The sequence below is a fragment of the Electrona antarctica genome (genome assembly GCF_951216825.1).
Source record: "Electrona antarctica genome assembly, chromosome: 5".
Taxonomy (NCBI): domain Eukaryota; kingdom Metazoa; phylum Chordata; class Actinopteri; order Myctophiformes; family Myctophidae; genus Electrona; species Electrona antarctica.
In genome coordinates this window covers 42,393,059-42,416,540 of record NC_136810.1, presented here as the reverse complement: position 1 = coordinate 42,416,540, position 23,482 = coordinate 42,393,059, and the positions used below count along the sequence as shown (strand labels likewise).

Here is a 23,482-nt window from a genome sequence, read left to right as displayed (position 1 = left end):
GGTTTGCAATTGGTAAAAATATATAGATTATCATCCGGACCTTTATCATTTCCTAAGCGAATACCGGACTATAATTCACATGTTGGTCTTAAAATGATGTGTGCATGATAAGTGGACAGATGGGTGGGCCGTGTGCATCAGAGCATGTTTATTTGTGTTCCGGCTTGGATCAATGGAACTAATGTTCCTATTCAGTGGTACCACACTTTATTTAACACTTTAATATTAATGTTATATATCATCATTAAAATACCCTCAGGTTGAGAATCAGTACTGTAAACTGACCCATATTGACCGGTTCTCAATTAGACCATAAGCCATAGATTGTCTAAACCAGTGGTTCTCAAACTTTTTGGGCCTTTAATCGACAATTTGAATCGAGAGCGGCAAGCCTTGCTACACCACCGATATCGCTGGCTTGCAGTGATGTCAAGGTAGTAAGTCCCGGTCTCATCCACTGGTTCCATTAGTGCCATGTCAAAGAGTGTCAACAAATGATATGTAGTCCAGTGGGACGCAGTGATTTTTCTCATGAGGGGCGCGACAACGCAAGCGTAAAAAAAAATAGCTCAACAGAATCCAGGTCTGGTCTGTTGCGGGCGTGTGCACGAAACGAGCACACGCGCGACCATTTCACAGGGACTCACACAAATACGCTTGTGTCGTCGCCCCTCGACTTCTCCGCGTGTACAGAAATAAAAAACGCATGTCTCATTGAAAATAAAATACTATGCGGGTGAATCGCTGCCCGTTTGAAAGTACCTTTAGTCTTTCTCAACAAAATGACCACTGCAGGGACGTCTCCTACCTTCCTCATGGCCTCCAGCTCGTTCTGCTTGGTCTCGTTGGCCGTCAGCAGCTCCCTCATCCTGAGCTCCAGCTCCTCCTGCTCAGTCTGCAGCTTCAGGCGCTGCTCGCGCCGCTTCTGTCGCGCCTCGCGGTGTGGCGCCGGCCTGCCCAGCCTCAGCAGGCTCACGGACGTCTGTATGGCTGGAGGAGAGCACATCGTAGTGGTACAGGCTTTAGATCCGACATACTTTCGGTCCGACTGTCATTAGACCGAAACTTTACCCAAAACCTTACCCAAAACTATGCTTGCCAAGAAGCGTGGTTATAAGCACAACCCAGCTTGGATTTGGAATGTTGCCAGAGGCACAGATACAGAAATCTCCATATATGGGCATAAAAGGGACACAGACAGATACTCTGACACGGGTACAACGGGTATTGCATAGCCGGATGGGACATGGATCTCCAACTGCTCTACAGCCAGGCACCCATCTAGTTAAGAAATGATATGGGGGGCTCCTCCTGGAAGAGTATGGGGTTGGATATGACTTCAAATCAATATCACAATTATTTAAAACGTTTGCCTGCCTCGATTACGATTAATGAACAATTATTAAAGAAAGAAAATAAATATTGTGAAAATAGCAGATCTACAAGTTCACAACAATAGACATAACAACATAGAGTAGAATCGGCTCAACGGTCATCCTAAATATTTTTACTTTTATCTTACTAAACTGGGATGACCAGATCTTATCATCTTATGCATGTCATTGCAGGCTGACCAGGCCATACCCTTCCTAGTTTGAAAGTCCTTTTGTTTGTTCACAACAAACGACTTGTAGATCAGCCATTTTTACACGCCAGCATTGTAGATTGTCCAACAAAATTTAACACAGAGTTAATCAGACTAACCGATTTAGCCAATACAGTTATGATCTTGACAGTTAGGAATGTATTCATTGCTTGGGTTTAATGTACCTCACCTCAACTCAAAAATAACCTGCAAGCAGGAGGAACTGAATTAGTCAGATCAGCAGATGAAACAGCTATGTGTCACCTTATTGGGACCTACAACAGTGATGATTCATACAAGCACCAAAAGGAATAAATAATCCTTGGGATTATTTTGAGAGTAAGAATAAGCGTGCCTGTGGATGGTTGAGTGATTCATACTATAGAGGCTCTTGACTCACACGTATGCTGGCCTTGGATGGATGGTTTCCTTGTGTGCCTCGCCCTCACTGTTTCCCACATAGCTTCCTAATCCGTCTGCCCAAATAAAGACAATACTACAAAAGGGGAGCGGACTATACCTGAAACACTGATGAAAACACAAAGAGATTTACCCTGTATCCACTCTTGTTTCCTCTTCTTGTCCGAGACGCTGATCTCAAAGCTTTTGTCCGAACACTTGATGAAGAACGGGCATTTCTTTCCCTCTTTATCTGGTAATGACTGCGAGAGAAGAAACAAGTTGTATCAGTTGTGAAAAGCAGCAGAATTGACTGAACTGTTTATAAAAATATATGGCCAGAGACAGATACGGGAGATGGAGGCTTTTTGTTAGGAATTTGGCTTGTGTTTCTGTTGTTCACATAGATTAAAGCCAAATTAAATCTCACGACTGAAAATGTTTGTAAAGATCCTTGCAGACTGGACGCGTTTTTTGGAAAACAGGCGCAGCAGTGTGCAGGGACCTTTACAGTGTGAAAGGAGCCCCGCCCCCAGCTACACTAGTGCCAAAACCATTGGTTTTCAACCTTTTCATTTCAAGGCCCATTATTTATTGAGCGTTTTAATATTTTGTTGTCATTGGATAAGATTTTGTCCACAATTCCATGGTGTATTGATGTTGTTACCATTAGGAGAGATATCAGGCAAACGTCTAATTATATAGACATCTTGTAAGTGAAATATCTGAGACTATGGGATTTTATGGAAGACGCTTCTGAACATATTGCTACTTCAAATTCTCCAATTGTAAAATAATAACCGAAAAATAGGCTATAGCCAATCTACAAGCTCTCAATCAAGTTTGATTGAGAGCTTGAATCAAGCTCTCAATGCATCGAGAGCTTGAATCAAGCTCTCAATGCATCAAGAGCTTGTAGATCGGCTATTTCCGCTGTGCAACATGCCTTCCACAGTAGAAGACATGCATGGCTTCTGTGGAATCCAAATGACTGAAATCAGTCGTGGCGACTGAGAACTTGAATCCATGTGTTCAAATGTAGGCTAAGTAACAGACAGCTCCAACCTAAGTGATACGGTCTTGACTCTCCTTACCTCGACGCAACAGTACCCGCTCAACCGGATGTCTCCTTTATAATCGGCCAGGTCCTCGCTGCCGTAGTAGGAGATGGACGAGGTCTTCAGAACGAACCAGCGCTCCGTCCAGTTCTTCCTCTTATGACCTTTCTTCATCATGTAGCCCTGCAGTGCAGACATGGAAACATCAGTTAGCATCACTGTCCGTCCCTTTGATGTGGTTAATTCATTTACCGCCCGCCATTCACGCCTTTTCACGCCTTCTGGTGGGAAGTCCCACCTTGCCTAGATCGCCTTTTGACGCCTTTTTGAGGGGCGCTAGCCCCTCCTATATTCAGCTATAGTGTAGATTTTCGTCTTACACAAACATTAAATTCCCATTGGCAATGAATGGAGAATTTACAGTACGTCATACTAGAGCGGTGCCCATTGGGCACTGGCCTACTTGGAAATGCATGCCCCACCACAGTTATGTCTGTGTCCCTTTTATGACCATATATGGAGTTCTTTATCAGGCACGATGCAAGTTGGAAATGCATATGGAGTTCTTTGTCGGGCATGGCCAAATATGGAGTCTAAATGGAGTCTAACCTGCTTCAACACGTCCAGTATGAGCTCCTGGTACACCTCGTTGATGCCCATGGAGAGCGTCTGGCGGTCGATGCCCTTGCTGAACTGTCCCGAGCCCAACTGGCCGAGCAGTTCCCAGACGGTCAGCTGCTTGGTGTCCAGCTCCAGCATGTAGTTCTCAAAGCGCTCCTCCACCCAGCTTCCACCCATCGCCTCCGTCAGCTTATGCAAGAAGTATTCAATCTGTGTGTGTGAGGTTATTATGAGATGGAGACAAAACACAATGACAGGGAAAAGTCAGGAGACCATAAGTAGTCCAGGAGCCGAGCCAGATTTTGGTTTTTGCTCAGACACTCATATGTGTCTGAGCAAATCGGCTTAGTGTCTATTTTTGTCCTACACAAAGATCAAATTCGCATTGACAATGAATGGACAATATTACGTCATATGTCTCTATTTGTGTGAACCCGTTATCCCTAAACTTCTAATTGCCTTGTTTTACTAATTTGAAAAACATTTTTGAATAGTTAAAATACAAGCTCACAACGTCTTGATGTAGATCGGCTGGTTGAAATATTCAAAAATGTGTTTTCAAAATAGTAAAAAAAAAAGGCAAAGAAGTTTAGGGATAAGGGGTTTAGCATGGACGAAAATAGAGCCCATAGGGCTCCATTTTTGTTCGAGCATTCTAAATACACTATTTGGGGATTTAGCAGTGGGGAAGGGGTGTTCCCCCACTAAAGTTGGTATTTTGGGTACCTGTCTAAATCAAGGGGCCAGTGAGGCTATTCAACGTTGAAGCTCTGGGCCCTAGTGGTAGGAGGAGGGACTACAGGCGGACCCGTGGATTCATGACCGGGAAACCCCGTGCAGGTGGGCTTTAACATTGAGCGCTCGGTTGCACTTCCGCATTTGACCACCAAAATTTGGTGGTCAAATGCGGAAGTAGACGTTTTGAGACGGTACTTCCGGCAGTTTTCCGGGTGCTTCAAAACGCCACTGAGCAACTTCCACTGACATGAATAGCTGGGGGGTGGAGCTTCGCGCCAGTTCAGTCTCTATCCTTTTATATACTCTATGGTCTAAATCCCTAAAACACCTCCGTTGCCCGTTACATTATGCATAGGTATGGTTTGGGCGTTACAATAATTAAACCAATCACTGTGCCACATGCCATTGCCTTTAAGAGATCCCTTATCCGTTGCCCGTTATGCCCAGTGCTATTGCTTAAGCACGGTCTCCCATGGAAGAGTGATGCGTTGCTTGCCTTGAAGTCTCACTTGTGCTGCAATTAAACCCCATTTTCTGCGCTATGGGGTGATGAAACTGAACATACAAATGGAATCGCACACAATGGCTGGCACAACTTAAGTCAAATAACTTCTTTGACTAGACATACTAAACACAATGGACATAAGGAAGTGATAGACACTCAATTCTGCTGATTATAGGAAAATCACAAAGAGATGCATAGGAGAATAAGGAGAGATGATCAGATGAAGCAGCCTGACTCCGGACATCTCCATTGCAGGCGTGCGGTGCACACCGCTCTATACCAAACTAATTTGGCATACGGCTTACGGGTGCTTTTAAACTCCTCTATGTGCCTTCCCAAATGTGTGTGACCAAAATTGCAATTTAGGGGAAAGCGTGCCAACACGCCTATGACCACACCTCTAGGCGCAAATACCGGTGTCGGCATAATAGATAGCGGGTGACGCTGGACCAAAATACCATTTAGGGACAGAGCAAGCTCCTATACTTGCGGGCCGCGTCGCGGGTAACGGCGGCGACGAAAATGGAGCCCATAGTGTCTGAGCAAATCGACATGTTATGTCAAGATGATAAAGAGCGCCCCTCACTTCACACGGGTGTGATTTTCTATCTTGGTTTGATCCTTGACTCGGGTTCAGTACTTAGTTCAGACTAGTCATTGATCCGACAAACGTTTCACTGCCGTTACTGCTACGATACCCCAATTTGCATCGGGGAAGTCGTCTGTCTCTTCCCTCTGAGATCTCGTTTATCATAATAACCGTCTGAGCAGCAGCCATCAGCTGGGTGAAGTTGAAACTCAAGTATCCCTCATGAGATTAAGAAAGGTCTCCCGTTCCCTTCCGCTAGTTAACGTTCATAATGCATAACCAATTAACCACTAACCAGTAAGATGACAATGTCATAAAAACAGCATACAAGTCTATTTTAACCCATTTAGACCTGAGGACGCATCTGTGTCACCTTATAGCTTTTAACCACTTAACCATTAATTTAAACTTTAGCTGTTGAAAAATAGCAGATCTACAAGCTCATAGCGCGGCACTCGGTTTTCAGATGGGGGGTCCACGGCCTCGGTGGTCCTTGACATGAAATAGTTTGAGAACCACTGATATAGAATCATGATTGTAAGAAAACTGTCATGACTTCAAATAAAGTTACATGTTTTATAAATGAGCCTCCATCGACTGCCTCCAATGTCTGTTATGCCCAACAATAAATCCTGCAACGCTATAGTAATAGAACAGGAAGCCTCTAACTTCCTTTTTCTGCTCTTGAGCAACACATTGGGAGTTCCCTTTTGAAGCACTGGAGCCAGTTAATGCATCAATAGAGCTCAATGTTATATTTATATACTGAGCGGATGTGCTTATCTTAGAGTACTTAAAGTACATCAAGTACAACCATAGAAGAATATGTCATAGTTACATATACGACAAGAGCACAAAGCTCTTTATGGTGCCTCACCCCATGCGGTTACACACATTCTTATAGAGGATGACTGTTTACGTACTGTCCTTGGTGAATTTGACCAATTTACCTGTGGAAGTTGCTATTGTATTCCTAGCCAGGCGTGATCCACCGCCTGTTTTTTGACCGGCAGCCGCCCCTCTTACACAGACTCGGGCATTCTAAATACATATGTACGCATGCCTTGATCACTGGTACGTGACCCTCCGAGCTGACGTGGAAATGAGCAGACTGTATGACCAAAGTCACGGGCAAGTTCAAATGATGAATTCCACACGTAACATGGGAATGGTCGTAAATGTCCGTACGAGCAAAATATGCGTGTAAATGGCTTCCTGAATCTGGCCCATACTGTTTATACTGAGCCTTCACCTTCCTAAAATTAATACAGGACACTTAAGGGACACTTCACCCTTTTTGCAAAAAAATATATGTTAATGACGTTTAGAAGATGTAGAACACTTTCCTGGGGGTTTTTATGTGTGTAATATGTGGTTTTAGATATTTTAGATTTTAGCAGTACTTCCTTCCTGGACTACAATTCCCATAATGCTTTGGGGAACTGCTCCTCCTTGTGGATAGGGGGAGGGCTGTGTTACTGAGACAACATGTAGTCCAAGGACTACCTAAAGAGGACGATGCCCAAATTTGGGCATGTACAACTTCCTGGTCTCAACTGCGCATGTTTCTTTCCTTCCATGGAGCAACATGGAGTCGCCCGTACGGTCTTCGCTTCTCGTCCTCTTTAGATAGTCCTTGATGTAGTCCAGGAAGTAAGTGAGCCCAGTGTCCATGACGTCAGAGACACTGGGGTCACTGCTAAAATCTAAAACCACATATTACACACAGAAAGACCCCCAGAAAAGTGTTCTACATCGTCATTAACATATCTCTTTGCAAAAAGGGTGAAGTTTCCCTTTAAGTGAAATTCTGTCAGAAGTCCCTGTGCAGATCTATAGAGCAAACAACTCACCTCCTCAGCGACAATGGTGAGCGGGTACTTGTCCTCAGACAGGAAATTGAAGATGCACCAGATCTTGAAGCCGTCGTCGTCAGAAATGATCAGCTTGCTGCGGTCCAGATTCTTCCTGGCACACAGCGTCCAGCACATCCTGTTAAAGTCCGGCCGGTCAAAGTTGTCCTTGGCCTGTGGTGGGACGGACACACACACACACACACACACACACACACACACACACACACACACACACACACACACACACACACACACACACACACACACACACACACACACACACACACACACACACACACACACACACACACACACACACACACACACACACACACACACACACACACACACACACACACACACGATTACATGAGTCCTTGACATGAAATAGTTTGAGTACCACTGATATAGAAACATAGGGTTTTCAGAAAACAAGTCTTGATTTAGATCAGGGGTGCCCACACTTTTTGACTTGAGAGCTACTTTCAACAAGATCTACCCAATGAAAACATTATAATACCATTGCTGAAAATGGCTTTGGAATAGCGGCGCTGCATGGCATTACATTTAAGACAAATGCACTTGGAATGGGAAAGGGGATAAATGGAATAGGTAGGCCTAGAGTTTTTGCATTATGGGTTTGAGCTGACAGGCCCTTTTTTATGTCAGTCAATCAATCAAGTCAACTTAATTCAAGTGGCAGATGCCAAAAAATGTTTTTATATTTAAATTAAATATTCTTTAGGGGCATGTCATGTGATCTACCTTTGTGATCTACTGGTAGATCGTGATCTACCTTTTGGGCAACCCTGATTTAGATAGATGATTTAGACATTTTGTAGAATCTGGTCTCAGGTCTAAATGGCTTCAAGTATGGGTGGCTCCCTGACTAAGTCTGGAAGAGTTTGTTATACTACATATAAACGCTGTCAACTGGGCAAGACCAATGGACAAATTACATAGTTTCTAATAAAAGGTCCTAATGTTTAAACAAACTATACATTATTAACAAATATAACACACCAGGAGCATTATTGGAGTTACGGCGGACCTTAACACTTTGTGTGCCCTTTCAACATTTTCTAAATAGTGACCCAGGGTGCCCAATGTTATTTTTGACATTTTTTATTTTTTTATAAAAATCACAAAAAAAAAACAAAAAAAAACAGGGAACAAATATTAGAACGACAACAACAATGACAAAGCAAACCAATTCCCAACACTATACTGACAGAATAGTTGTAGAAAAACAAGACTTGATACAAGTGTACATGATTGAGATGAACATTTTCCACTGTGTTCCTGAGGAGCACAGATTCCAGTGCAGAAAGAAAGGAAAGCTCTTCACAACAACGTACAATGAGTGCTGTGGAGGGAGGGGGAGGGGGGGGGGGGGGTGCTTTCCTTTGGCTGGTCAACAAGCATCACCATGGAGATTCCTGGCAAGCAGACTGTGCATGCTTGTGGATTATGCAGCACATCTCATGCCTGTGGCACCAATGACAACGTATCCCCAAACAATGTGTCTAAAGCCACTTTCACATATGATATGAACAGTGGAAAATGTACGGGGAATCGGGTCGGACATTGTCCGGTGCTGGTTGTTCACACATGTATACCTGGCAATATGTGTGAACCAAATCGGGACATTACCCGGTTTTATAAGTCAAGGGTCCAGTCCTGGCAGCTTCTTGGAGTCTCTCCTGTACATGCACACCTGTGTGCATGGTGGGAATGAGCTAACATGTCCTTAGGAAGGCTCTCATAATCCCTCTGTGTATACAGATGAATACATTGGTGAATCTTAACAGTCCTTCCACAAACTAAATCAGTGCTCTACTCTGACTATGAAAGACAAGGAAGAGAACCAAAATGTACACACTTTAGACTTAGTCAAAACCGAGACTAGGACAATTTCATGACGACAATAAAAACAAAATGTATGAATTCGGAAACTACAAAACATTACAAATACTCAAGCGATTCCACAGTAAGCTGAACATGTCAAAGTTTGAATTGAGTGAAAGTGTGTAGGACTAGTTGTAGGCACCTACACTAGTTAGGTGCCAAAGTTTTCTCCTTAAGAGAACTATACTGGTCTTGGTGCGGTTTCACCGAGCCCATAAATAGCTTGCCATGTGATAAAACTATGATAAAGGGAAGTTCTAAATGATCACAGATGTTACATTTGCATTTTAAGGTGTTTGCCTGCGATGCTTTTCCCCAGCCACTTGAAATTTGTACATCTGTGTCTTGCTCAACACTTGGACAATATTGTTTATATTATGTCCTGTACTCCTGCACGCTCTGTTTGAGCACCTGCTGTGTGCCAGTATGTAATTGTTGATCCACATTAATGTACAACAGTAGATGCAAATACACAACCATGAGAAAGAACCACTATCGTGTTTATATTCTCACACTGACTCTCTCTGGTGTGAGATAAAAATTGCTACGTGATTGAGACAGTGTCTGATCCCTGCAGGCTGGATCAGCTGCGTAACCATTTCAAGACGTGTGGTTTTGAATGAGTCAGCGACAGCAGAGGCTCAACCGGTCTACCACACTATCATCAACAATACTACCGCAGCTGTAGTATAAATACTGATATAGTAGGGCAAGAGCAAAAGTGCAAGAGTTTGTTATTACAGTAGGGTGAATTATTGACGAGCAGCTACTTTTTAATCACACAGTTGAATCATGCGTGCCTTTCACATTTATTTCTCTCTCTCTCTCTCTCTCTCTCTCTCTCTCTACTGCTTCTCGTTCTCTTCCGGACTCAAGTAGTCAGCTCAAAGCGTCCCTCATCCTTACCTCTCCCCCTCAATTCAATTCAAAGGGAGGTTTATTGGCATGAGAAAACATACGTTTACATTGCCAAAGCAAAACTGGAACAAAACAATCAAGATAGAACAATGTATGTACAAATAAATATATATAATATAAATAGGAATAAAATAAAGGTGTAAACAGAGCTGTGTTACATTGACACTTTGGGTAATACTATCTTGTGAAACTATACAAGTAAGACGCATAAACGCGGGAAGCGAACGAAGCTGTTGTGGCAGTCACACACACACACACACACACACACACACACACACACACACACACACACACACACACACACACACACACACACACACACACACACACACACACACACACACTTCCAATTCGTATTGGTTTGCTCCCAATCTTCTCGGTATCATTCCAATTTCTTCTCTGTTGCAATTTCAGTTCCATTGGTTCTCTGTATCGTTCCAATTTGAATCGTTCCAATTTCTTCTCTGTATCGTTCCAATTTCAGTTGCCCTCTGGTGGCGGGCGGGTAGTGTTACAGCGTGACACACACACACACACAGACACACAGACACACAGACACACAGACAAACAGTTTTGGCCAGCTTCTATAGTTAGTGCTCACTTCGTTCGCAACAAAGATTGTGCATTTTTTGTCAGAGATAGTTATACTAAACAGCGTACACACAATGATTTGTATTCCTTAAGGTGCTTGTATTCCATTTGATATCCTTCTCCTGAGTCCTGTCACAGCAGCTCACACATCTTGCTGCCGTGTTTGCACATTGTTGTACTTCACCCAACAGATATGGGAGGTTTTTTTTGTCATTAGTCATGTTTTCAAACTCTCGGGTGATTGTAATCCATGGGACGTATAATATGTCTCTCTCTGCTCAGAGTGGCCCGTTTACCCTCTCTCCCCCACCCTTCCGTCAATGTCACTCGCCCACTCTCAGTCCCAATGCCCACCTCAACAATGAGGGCCTTGTGGGAGTTGCTGCGGCAGTGCTTGGAGCTGCCTCTCTCTCTCTCTCTCTCTCTCTCTCTCTCTCTCTCTGCTCCAGCAGCACATTGATTAGAATTCACTGAATAGACACAACCCTGTCTAACACTAACACTACAACAGGCCGGGCTGTGGACTTAGAGAGTTAGAGATAAACAACAACTTCAGGAATCACAGGTCGCCCAGGAATTGCAGGTTTTGTTGGAATGTTGGTGAAAAAGCAGAGGTGATGAATCTGATGCTAGTTGAGAGAAGCGGGGTCGATTTGGCAGATGACTAAAACAGGAACGTAACCCGATATGGTTTAGGTAATGCCAAATGTGTTTTCTGTGGTACATGTAGTTATGGACAGACAGACAGACAGACAGACAGACAGACAGACAGACAGACAGACAGACAGACAGACAGACAGACGTTTCCCTTTTTAGTGGCACTTAAGACACAAATTGCATTTAGAATGCATTCAAACTAAAATCTTATGTACACTAGACATCAGTATTGCCCAGGATATAATTGTGTTAAAAAAAAGTATTAACAAATAGCACAACTAAAGCATCAGCTGTGAAAACAATATGAAACAGAGACATGAAAGACTAAAGAGACAATAAGACCACATCTAATTGTCTTATCTTACCAGTATCTGTTAGTTCAGTGGTTTTCACCAGTCGTCCAGGGACCACCAGTGGTCATTGAGGGGTGTTAGGTGTTAAATAACACAATACATGCTGTCTGTACTGTTGTATCAATCAGGTGAGACATTATACAGTAGAGTTGTGTTTTTGTCATCGTGTAGCGCAGTAGTTTTCAATCCTTTTCATATCAAGGCCCATAATGTATTCAGCATGTGAGCCACGGACCACCATTTGATGACCCAAACACTAAAGAATATTTTGATGTTGTTGGATAAGATTTTAATGTCCACGATTCAGTGTCGTATTATGTTGGTACCATCAATACAGAAATGACAATTCTTCTACATTCTGTGTAGACTTATTGCAAATAGAGAGTATGCACATGCATGATTTTCCCATCAGGACACGCCCCCCTCATCTAGACTAAGAGCCTGTACAGACGAGGACGTATTCGGTGTTTCTGGGGCAAGTAATTAGCCGATCTACCCTTTTTGTCACACGGAGACGGCGTTTTGGGGGACTTTAACGGCTAATTTTGAAACTACCTTCCAGAGTGGGAAAGTTTGGAGACGCGACTTTCACGTCTCCGTGTGTACAGCGAATGCCGCCTAATTTGCTGAAACGGTGATGTCATAGTCCCCTCGCCCCTCCAAACTAACCAGTGTTAATGGTTTATTTCACCATAACCACTTACATATAAGTATCACAGCTATTTTATATTTGCACATAATGTCTATAAATCTCTTCTCCAAAAATAGCCGATCTGCAGCCCGCACGCATGCAAACCGTTGTTGAGATTGAGCAGGCATGCACGAGAGAGAAGTTGTGTGTGAGGAGCTGATCACAGATAGAGGGAAAGTGTTATATTTGGCCTATTATTTATGCTATATATTATTGACCGCGTCGCAGTCACAGTCACAGAGAGAGAGAGAGAGAGATGCTGCGTGTTAAAAAATAGAAGGGGCGCGCTCTCTCTCGCTCTCTCTCTCTCTCTCTCACACTCTCTCTCTCTCTCTCTCTCTCTCTCACACTTACTTTGTGCTTGCTGCTGTTTTCAGAAGAATTAATCCAAGGTTTGTCATATATTATGGTTTAGTAGGCATACACTTTAGCTGGTCAGTCAGTGTGTGCAGACTCAGAGAGAGAAGCAGCACTGCTCTGCTCATTAAATTGATATGACGCATATGCGCATCTGATCAAGATAATTAGTTATTTGGCAACACCTGTGTGAAATACCAACGCTTTCATATAGCCTTTAGAATAAGCTTTTTTTTTTTTTTGTGGCCATCTGCAGGCCAGCCATGTGTACTGCATCTTTATCTTGAAAACGAAGCAGTTTACCGGTCTCGAGTGGACGTCGTACATAATTAACATAACCGCAATGTAGACGCAGTAACTTACTGCGTCTACATTGCGGTTATGTTAATTATGTTAGTTTTATATCGTTCACAAAACTTAGGCGGGGAACAGCCCGCGACGTCCTCGTGAAGGCAGCCCCTGAGTGGCAAAACATTGAGCAGCATGGAGTGTTGGAGTTTGGAAGCGCTCGTTGGAAATCACTCAACCGTCCTGCTCTCAACCCGTTTCACTCAACCTGTTTCTAAATGTCACATAATGCAGGAGGCAGCAAAATGTTGTGTTATTTGAAACAAGCACTCCAGAACTCTGAAAAATAATCAAATGCAGGGCATTTCTTGACAGAAAGTAGCTCATAACGTTTCTATGGTGGATTTTTATGAAACAAAAACTTTGCAGATAGAAAGAGGATAATTCAAGCTTTTCGTACAGCTGCAATGTTGGTGAGTTTAACATTGTTTAATGCAATCAGACAGGACTTTTCTGTTTGGATGAATGGGCTGTCAAGGCCAGAAAGTCCCCGCATAACTTCCAGGTACGATGATGTCATGTGCATATCCTCTATTAAGGAATGCAGATGTGTAACAATAACTTGAGAGCGTAAAATGAAAACCAAATGGACCCGTGAGGGTCCCTTGGGTTTCATTTTACACCCTGGAACCCACTCAAGGACCACTGGTTGAGAACCCCTGGTGTTTTACACCCTGGAACCCACTCAAGGACCACTGGTTGAGAACCCCTGGTGTATTCATTTTACACCCTGGAACCCACTCAAGGACCACTGGTTGAGAACCCCTGGTGTATTCATTTTACACCCTGGAACCCACTCAAGGACCACTGGTTGAGAACCCCTGGTGTATTCATTTTACACCCTGGAACCCACTCAAGGACCACTGGTTGAGAACCCCTGGTGTATTCATTTTACACCCTGGAACCCACTCAAGGACCACTGGTTGAGAACCCCTGGTGTATTCATTTTACACCCTGGAACCCACTCAAGGACCACTGGTTGAGAACCCCTGGTGTATTCAAAAGACTAGGACTAAACTTTCTGTCAAAATCAACAATGCTTACATTCAAGGATGTGGCCTGGACGATAATATGATCACAACAGTAGTTCCATCTGCCATTCATATTCATAATGAATGATAATTAGAAAGAAGGGGGAAAAAAAGTGTTGTACCCTGCCCCTTATTTCTTCTTTCTAATTATTTGATCAGCCCAAAACATTGTGTTTATAGTCATGATTTGTCATGACGAGAGTTTTCTTTGTCGGAGGCTTTAAAGGTCTTTAAAGGTTCGGGCCGCTCGTCGGGGGCGGGACTGCGACGCTCTCTAATTGTTGTCAGTTCAGCATGCTTGCGGTGGGCTAATGAGAGGTCAGTTCAGCATGCTTGCGGTGGGCTAATGAGAGGTCAGTTCAGCATGCTTGCGGTGGGCTAATGAGAGGTCAGTTCAGTTGGCTTGATGGAATGCTCTGCTCCAGCTAACCACAAAGGCTCCAAAATTATTCCATGGTCTCTAGTCTCTCCACGCATGAGGTATATGCCATTCATGGATCACTTATTTATCGCTATGCTATGTTGAGCCAGACCACACGGCCATCACCGTAATACTTGAACATCAAACTAAAACCACTTGCAGATAAAACAGCAATGCAGACGACTAACACAAGGCAGGGACGTGCAGAGGATGTCAGGGAGGCAGGGGCTGAAATTCCCTAAAAGGGCACTTTTGGCAAAACATTGCTGTAAAACATAGCCGATCTACAAGCTCACAAGATGAGAGCGAGTTGAGAGCTTGTAGATCAGCTATTTTTAGGGCGCGACCGCACACTCTTTAGCTACTGAAGATGTGGCATATACCGCACGTGACATGGATTTCGACACAGACGACAAATACGTCCAATGCAAAATGCTGTGTGCAACTTCAGGAGAGTTTGGAAAAAGGCAATTCTCCTGAATGCTCCCTTCAGGTATGGCATGGGATGGCCGGGGGGCATTTGCATCTCTTTCACCATAGTAAATGCTACATTCATGGACAGTGGAGAGGGCAGTAAAAGGGTAGGGGCTGAAGCCCCCTTTGATGTCTATGTGTGTCAGTGTGTGTGCACGTACCTGACTAACACACTGAGCCCCAAAAATAACATACAGTAATCTTGGCACTTTATGTTCCAGAATTTCTCAATGGGTTTTTTTGTCAGGTGAAACCTGACTAGTGAAAGCTCATGAAATGTAGAAGACCTAGTCATACTGAGGACCTAGTCCTGATTGGCTGCCACACACGCTGCTGTCATGTATTGGTTACTCAGGTCACGTGACCAGGAAACAGGTAACAGGAAGCAGGTAACATGAATCTTTAGAGACACCCAATCATAGACATATATACGTAGACGCCCTTTCCGACATTCCTTGAGTGACAGCGAGAGACATGGAGGAGTCACATGAGTGACGTCACTTGGGCAGCGACGCAGTCGCCTTCAGCACTTCTAAACAAGAAAGCTGCGGAGAACTGTTGCTTTGTGTTCACTCTTTAATGTTTTCTGTTAGTAATCTAATCCCCCCTGGCTCTGATGTTGTATTGTTAATAACTTTGTTGTTTGTGTTTGTTTGTTTTGTTTTGTATTGTAATGTATATTGTCATGACTGTTATAAAGATTTGTTAAAAAAAAAAAGCCTTCAGCACTGCACTTCCGCCTTCATTGGGATACACGTCGCTCCAATGAACTGCAGCGGCAAATGAGGCATCTATTTCTTATAATATCTATGCACCCAATGGTATGTAACGTAATGTTATGATTGAGACCGGCCGGTTGAGAGGAGCGTTCGTTACTAAATAAACAAACCAGCGCTTCTTTCACCTGACAAATATCACTATGTGATCATTTCTTGTTTTTTAAGATTTATTTTTCGCTTTTCTGCCTTTATTGATAATATCAAGTGAAGATGGACAGGAAAGAGGGAGAGAGAGAAGGGGAGAGACATGCAGCAAAGGTCGTCATGAACGGGACTCGAACACGCAATGCGCTTTCAGGCCGAAGCCTATAGACCGATTCAGAAACGGGTCTCATGGTCACAGGCAACGTATTTCCTGTAGGCGGAGACGACATATCTGCGGTTTCCCCGCACCTCCTTCTACTACAGTGAATGGAAAAGTGACTGATGTTAGTCTGCCTCAAACGTTACTCTTTTACCTGCTTTTTACTAACACTAACATTACAAAGATGCCCAGAACATCGGGATGAACCTGTTTAGATTATGGCTGCTCCAACAATAGTGGCAACATTCCAAAAAAAGAAAACGGAATGTCAAAATATCTACCACGGTGGCTGAGACCAGAGCCATATAGTAATGGTTGAGACAAAGCAGTGAAAGGTCCTGAAAGATACATAACGTCAGTCTTACCCAATACACAATCTTTCTGTTTTATGAACACAAGGCTGCTGTACTTTATACCTCATACTTTAATACTTTAATGCTTAGACGGTAGCTCAACCGTCTGGGCACCTAGGCTGCCAAGCCAGCCGGACGGCATGCCGCGGGTTCGACTCCAGAGTCCAACGGCCTTTGCCACGTGTCACTCCCCATCTCTCTCCCCCTTTCCTGTCTAGTTACTGTACCCTATCAATAAAGGCAAAAAACGCCAAAAATAATATCTTTAAAAAAAATAAAGAACTACAGTTGAGAACCACAGATTTATTCTGTCCAATCATGATCCTCAATGGACACCATTCTTTGTTAATGAAAATTGGAGTCGATGACATTGCCATTAGCCTAACGTCAAACTGAGATGACGGCTCAGGATCTATTACATCTCCCAGAGGAACTAGTGTTTGGATGAATGCTCAGTAGTTGTATAAGTTGAGTTGAAGATACTGTCAAGTGGAATGAGTCACTGATGGTCACACTCGACACACGCACGCGCGCACGCACGCACCCACCCAGACTTCCCAGCCACAACCTCTCTAAACAGCACATAAGAGCACACACACACACACACACACACACACACACACACACACACACACACACACACACACACACACACACACACACACACACACACACACACACACACACACACACACACACACACACACACACACACACACACACACACACACACACACACACACACACACACACACACACAGTAACAGGGTGGAGTTTCCTAGACTGTGAGTTGTTGAATGCCCTGACTGTCACCCCTTTGTCCCTACACCGTACAGCGGGCAGTTTGCCGTCATCCTTTGCCCATATAATACGGTTTCTCAAAGCGAAACCTCTTGAATAAAGTGATGTCACTCGTGGCGATGAGAGCCCTCGAAGACGCAAAGTACTTTCGTGCCACACACATGCGTCAGAGGGAAGAATTAACTAACGCACTTGCTGTGGAATTCTATCGTATATTCAACGTTGTGCTTAAGCAGAAACCTGTTTTAACCCTGTTTAAGACGCACTCAGGTCTAAATGGGTTCAAGTAAGGTGCTTGCAATTGACTGACAAACCAGACAATGTATAGTATAACGTGTATGGAGCCCTGAGGGATTCCGCTTAACAACGCATGGGATTTAAGTGGTTAAAAACCCTGCTCATCCACATTCACACAACGAGCAACAACTAACATATCTCTGCTGTGACTGCTGTCGGGAAGAAACCACCTTCAAAATGTAAACAAGTGGAGTTAGCTGGTTTGGCAGATAGTTTGAGGATCCAATGGAGCACTTTTTAATACTTTCCATTGGTTCAATATATTTTGAGGGGCGCCAGCCCCTCCTATATTCAGCTACAGTGTAGATTTTTGTCCTAACAAACATTAAATGCTATTGACAATGAATGGAGAATTTACGTCATATGTGTCTGAGCAAATCAGTATTTTTGTCCTACACAAAGATTAAAATAAATTCCCATTGATAATGAATGGAGAATTTAAGTCATATGTAGACATGCAAATTGGCTATTTCGGTCCTGCACAAAATTGAATTCCCATTAACAATGAAGCAATAGATGATAAGAGTGCCCCTCACTTCACACAGGTGTGATTTTTTAAATCAACAAATCACACCCGTATTGTCATCGTGTCATTTCATTTATATTTAGTGGAATCAGCTCTTATCATCATACATCATCATGCATCATCCCATACTGGCCAATCAGAATGCCTGTTGCCTGTGATTGGTTAATTCTGGCCAATCAGAATGCCTGTTGCCTGTGATTGGTTAGCTGATTTGCTCGTTTACATATGACGTACATTTTCCCTGTCAATGGCGTTTAATGTTTTGATGTTTAATTTACGTCATAAAAAGCGGAATGCTGACGTCATTTCTCCGTTCATTGTCAATGGCAAATCTTGAGACGTGTGGGGACAAAAGCTGTTTATAGAAGGGGCTAGCGCCCCTTAAAAAATAAAAATAAAACTGTTAAGTGGTTTCTTCCACTGCGTAGTGTCTGGCAATGCCACACAAACACACACACACACAAAGATATATAAGAAATAAGAAAATGAACAGGTCTTTACAATCATCAGTGAGCTCAGCTGTCTTGTGTGGTTGTCATGATGGGAGAGGGTGACCGGTCTAGCTGGCACCAACTCCTCAATCGATGCCCTATAGTACTGATGCTGAATGGGAGGCAGTCAGTATAGGGCCTATACTGACTCCCTCCTATTCAGCATCAGTATCTGGAGCTCTGCAACGCTGTCACGCCACTGTGTCTACACTGTCTAAAATCTATGTAGGCTCATCTATCTATAAATGCACAAGTCTCTGTACGTGTGTGTGTACGGCTGTAATCCACGTAACTCGAACCGTTCGTCTTCAAATTCAACACACGTGTTCCACACCCCCACAGGGAGTGCTGAGCCCGGTGTCGAGTCGGTCGGACTAGGGCCCCTGCCCAGGCTCCATATAGGCTCCCTATATGCAGCTGGCCTGTTCTGACATCACAACACTCCATATTTGGGCATGCCTGACACATTAGTGTCTTCATGTCGACACCCACTAATCATTTTGCTCAGGGATATTTCAACAGGGACACTGCTACAGGAAGGAGGACTCAAACATTTTTGGGCTGTCGTTTTCAATTTTGTACAGCCAATTACGTACGGTATGGTTACGTTTAATCCAACATTCAAAAACACAATACTCCTCTATCCATGATATACTCTTGTCTTCATGATATCTCGCTCACCTGCCGGCTAAAAAGAAACCCTGTAATGGGAAGAAGAATACCCCATTAGCATTAAGTGTGACGGCCGTTTAGCTGACCTTGTCCAGGATGAACTTGTTGAGGTAGGGCATGTAGCCTTGGTTGGATACAGGACCCTCGTCGTCGTCCTTAAAATGTTCCTCCAGTGCCACGGGGTCGTGGGGAATCTTCATCACCGTACACAGGTTGTGGGACAGCACCTGTAATGAGAAGCGGAAGCAGTGATGTAAAATAGGCTTTCAATAATGTGATGGGTCCCGGGTCTTTTAGATGGGTCCCACAGGGACATTTTATGAGTCCTACTTCAACGACGTTAGAGTACAGTACGAGTACAGTATTGCATCCCAGGACCCCCAGAGGCCGGGTGACATGATTGCGTCCTTTCTCAATTTAGTGAGTTTAAGGTTGCAGGCTATTTGCATCAATGCAAAGCATGCCTTTAAATAACGGTAATGATATTACTAACTCATGAAGCACTTCCTATTCGAAAGGGTGCTAAATTGTTTTAATAATTTCTCAGACATTTTCACTGTTGCAAACACTTTAAAGTTACATGATGTGGTGGATCATGTCATGACTACATTGACAGAAAAGGAGGAACAATCCTAAGTTACCATCTAAACAAAAGGTCTGAGAGTGTAAATATTTCTTAAGAGTAGGTGTCTTTTTCAAATGAATGAACGAGTGTTTCTTCTTCCTAGAATAGAGACAGGAATGAGACATCATTGGGTCTGTAGTCTAGGTTTTTTTCAGACCGTATATATACCATAATACCATAATTATTCCCTGTGCGGCATGCAATGGATGAAATGATTAGCAGACACACCACTGGGGTGTAGGAGGGAGACATGATGCAAGACAGGCCTTGAGCTACATTAAGACCCAGTATGTCACAATTAATTCCAGGCAAGCCAAATGACGTTATGATGATGTGACATTCAGAACTATGCCAGATCACAGCCCATATGGGGATGATCTTTACGTCATTTCCAGGACTTCTCCACCAGTTTAAATAATATAGCTTATTCTGGGCCAGATCTGAACTAGTTATGATATGACTTAAGTTGATCTGTCCTCGATCGGACTCTCTCTGATTCATTCAGGGACGACCGCCTTAGTGGGCAGAACTTACAGTATGTTGGTTGAAATCAGGTGATATTCTGGGACAGATCTGACAAGTCTTTCGTCCAGGTCCTGACCGTGCTTGCTGGGTTTGTTACTGTAGGTGGGTGTGCAACTTGGCAGGATAGAATACTGGCTGGTTGAGCCACACAAAAGCATCATCGCTTTGTATTTCATGAAATGAAAATACCACATGAGCTCTAATGCCTGACCATGGGTCGGTGTCACTCCCCTACTCTCTCTGCATGTTTCCTGTCTCTATCCACTATACACATACCCATGAAATAAATGCACAAAAAGAATAACTTAAAGCATTTGTGTCCACACTGTCATTTATGCCCGTGTCTTTTCGACCACATGCACCCATGCTGGCCTCCTTCGATAAAGCCACCACTTTTCATCCTGTGCCAAGTTCTGCCAACCTTGTGCTATCACTCTCAGCTTTAATATTTCCCACTATGTGGTCTCCGTCTCAGCCTTCCTACTGTCTGTCTCCCTCTCAGCTTTCCTACTGTCTGTCTCTCCTACACTGTCTCCCTTTCAGCCTTCCTACTGTCTGTCTCCCTCTCAGCTTTCCTACTGTCTGTCTCTCCTACACTGTCTCCCGCTCAGCGTTTTGATTTAATTTGATTGTATTGTTGATGCTATAAAAAAATTTGTTTTGACTTGTACAGCACTTTGGTTGGTCATTTTTAAATGTGCTTTATAAATAAAGTTTGATTTGATTTGTCTGTCTCTCCTACACTGTCTCCTTCTCAGCTTTCCTACTGTCTGTCTCTCCTACACTGTCTCCCTCTCAGCTTTCCTACTGTCTGTCTCTCCTACACTGTCTCCCTCTCAGCTTTCCTACTGTCTGTCTCTCCTGCACTGTATGTCTCCCTCTCAGCTTTCCTACTGTCTGTCTCTCCTTCACTGTCTCCCTCTCAGGTTTTTATCTGTCTCACCTACACGGTCTCCCTCTCAGCAATGATAACTTAGTTTGAACTTCTATTACTGGGTCATCACATAAACAAGATATTCAACTTTCAGCCATTTGGGGAATTTTGGGCTGTTAATCAAGTTCTACTCAAGAAGGGTGGCTTTAATGACAAATGCCTGGTACCAACACAAGTCATTCTTCTTCATGTGGTGTGTCTCCTTGGTCTCACGAGACAATAGCCTACTAGAATGGGCTGTTATTTGCATTCCTTGTGCTGTTCAAGTATTGTAAAGTCAGCAGCACTGCAGAATAGATACGCTGTTTGGATAGTCTAAAGTTAGGTAAGAAAGAGGAAGTAAGGCATGACCTTGTTCAGCCTGCCCTGAACTACACAGAATATATTTATATATTTTTTAATTTCCTTTTACACACAAACCACTGGAGGTCAGACATTTTTGTGAAAGATCCATGTCACCAAAAAGCAGCATATGTAGGCTACTTGGCTATACATGCTGGTTCTCGGACAGAAATTGCAAGACTAATTTCCTTACAATTAAAACATGGCTGTTTTGGATAAACATCTGGGTAAATCAAAGTTAACTAGAAAAAGTGCCCCTCTGGGCATAGGTCTCCACCAGGCCAGGTCAGGTTGTGGCCTCCTGGTGGCGCTATAATAGGCCAATGTGAAAAGGGTGCCATTTCTTCATACGCCTTTGATGGCAATTTGATGATTTGAGGCATTTTGTTCCAAAAATGTGTTTTGCAAAAATCAACCTGTTGGTGGCGCTATAACAGGCCAATGTGAAAAGGGTGGGATATATTCCTCAGCCTAGTAAGAAAATGTGTGAAAGATTTCACGTAAATTGCATGCTGTGTTCATGATTTGAGGCTTTTGTTCAAAACGGGGCAATCTTGCAAACTGTGAAAGCCAATTATAGTCAATTAGGATGGAATATGAAATATCGGACAGATCCGACTTGAGCACATGACCATAGAGATACTGTGTAACGATTTGAATCTGGAGGAGTAATATCAAAAAACGGTGCCGGAGATTAGCTGGTAACAGACGGACGGAAGGACGGACACACACACACACACACACACACGGACGGAGTGCAAAACATACTCTCTCCCCATGCCTTCGGCCTGGTGGAGACAATAATTCCACTCCCCGTAGTAGCTACTAAAAAAACAACAACACATTCACAGTCAAGATAGTTTGAATAGTACGCTACAGACCCGCAAATACCATGTGACACCCTCCACTGGTCTCCCAGAGAATAGATTTCAAAACACTACTCATAGTCTATAGCACTACATAACCAAGGCCCTGCATACATAACAGACTTTCTATTACCATACACCATCCATCCAGAACACTAAGATCCTCCACAGCAGGTTTACTTGACACAAAAAGGAAAAATAAACCACTAAAGAAAATAGGAGAGGCCGCATTCGCCTTATGCACCAAAACTATGGAATACAATTCCTCAGGAAATCAGAGGCCAACTCCATCAACATCTTTAAACAAAAAAAATACAACTCTTTAGATTGGCCTTCTCAATCCTCCCATAGCACTTTATAGAAGGTTTCCCGGTACCGTGCTTATTCTCTCAAATGCCTTAGACTTAAATTAATAAATGTTATTTTCATAGCAGCTAGCAGCTTTCTAGCAGCTAGAGGGTGTGTGTATGAATGGCCAGCTTTGAGTGTTTGTGTAAACAAACATTGAATGATTGAATGCCATTGACAATGGCCAGCTTTGAGTGTTTGTGTAAACACAAACATTGCGTAAAACATTGGAGACAACAGTGAGGACGCAAATTGTGATTGGACAGAATGAGATGATAAGAGCGCCCCTCACTTATTCACACGGGTGTGATTTTTAACAGTAGCCTATAAATAGGCTACAACGCAACTATAAATACAATAAAAAGGTGATATTAAGAAAAGTTAAAATAAAACAAAACATAACATAGAGTAGTAGCCTATAACAACAGCCGTTTCATACCACTTCATCTGAAATAAGTGTTGAGCGACATTCAGGAATCAGGATGCAGGAGGAAATGTGTCTAGATTAGAAGCTATAAA

General features: G+C 43.3%; 1 protein-coding gene across 1 annotated transcript in view; it reads right to left on the bottom strand.

The window, feature by feature from the left end:
• swap70b (switching B cell complex subunit SWAP70b) overlaps positions 1 to 23,482 on the bottom strand; it is a 35,014-nt gene that overhangs the window by 11,272 nt on the left and 260 nt on the right. Inside the window, exons 2-7 of the mRNA XM_079500833.1 lie at positions 19,410 to 19,550; positions 7,349 to 7,522; positions 3,652 to 3,873; positions 3,079 to 3,225; positions 2,139 to 2,247; positions 809 to 990 (exon numbers count right to left, since the gene is read on the bottom strand). Coding sequence (XP_079356959.1) covers positions 809 to 990; positions 2,139 to 2,247; positions 3,079 to 3,225; positions 3,652 to 3,873; positions 7,349 to 7,522; positions 19,410 to 19,550 — 975 coding nt within the window. The remainder of the gene's footprint in view (positions 1 to 808; positions 991 to 2,138; positions 2,248 to 3,078; positions 3,226 to 3,651; positions 3,874 to 7,348; positions 7,523 to 19,409; positions 19,551 to 23,482) is intronic.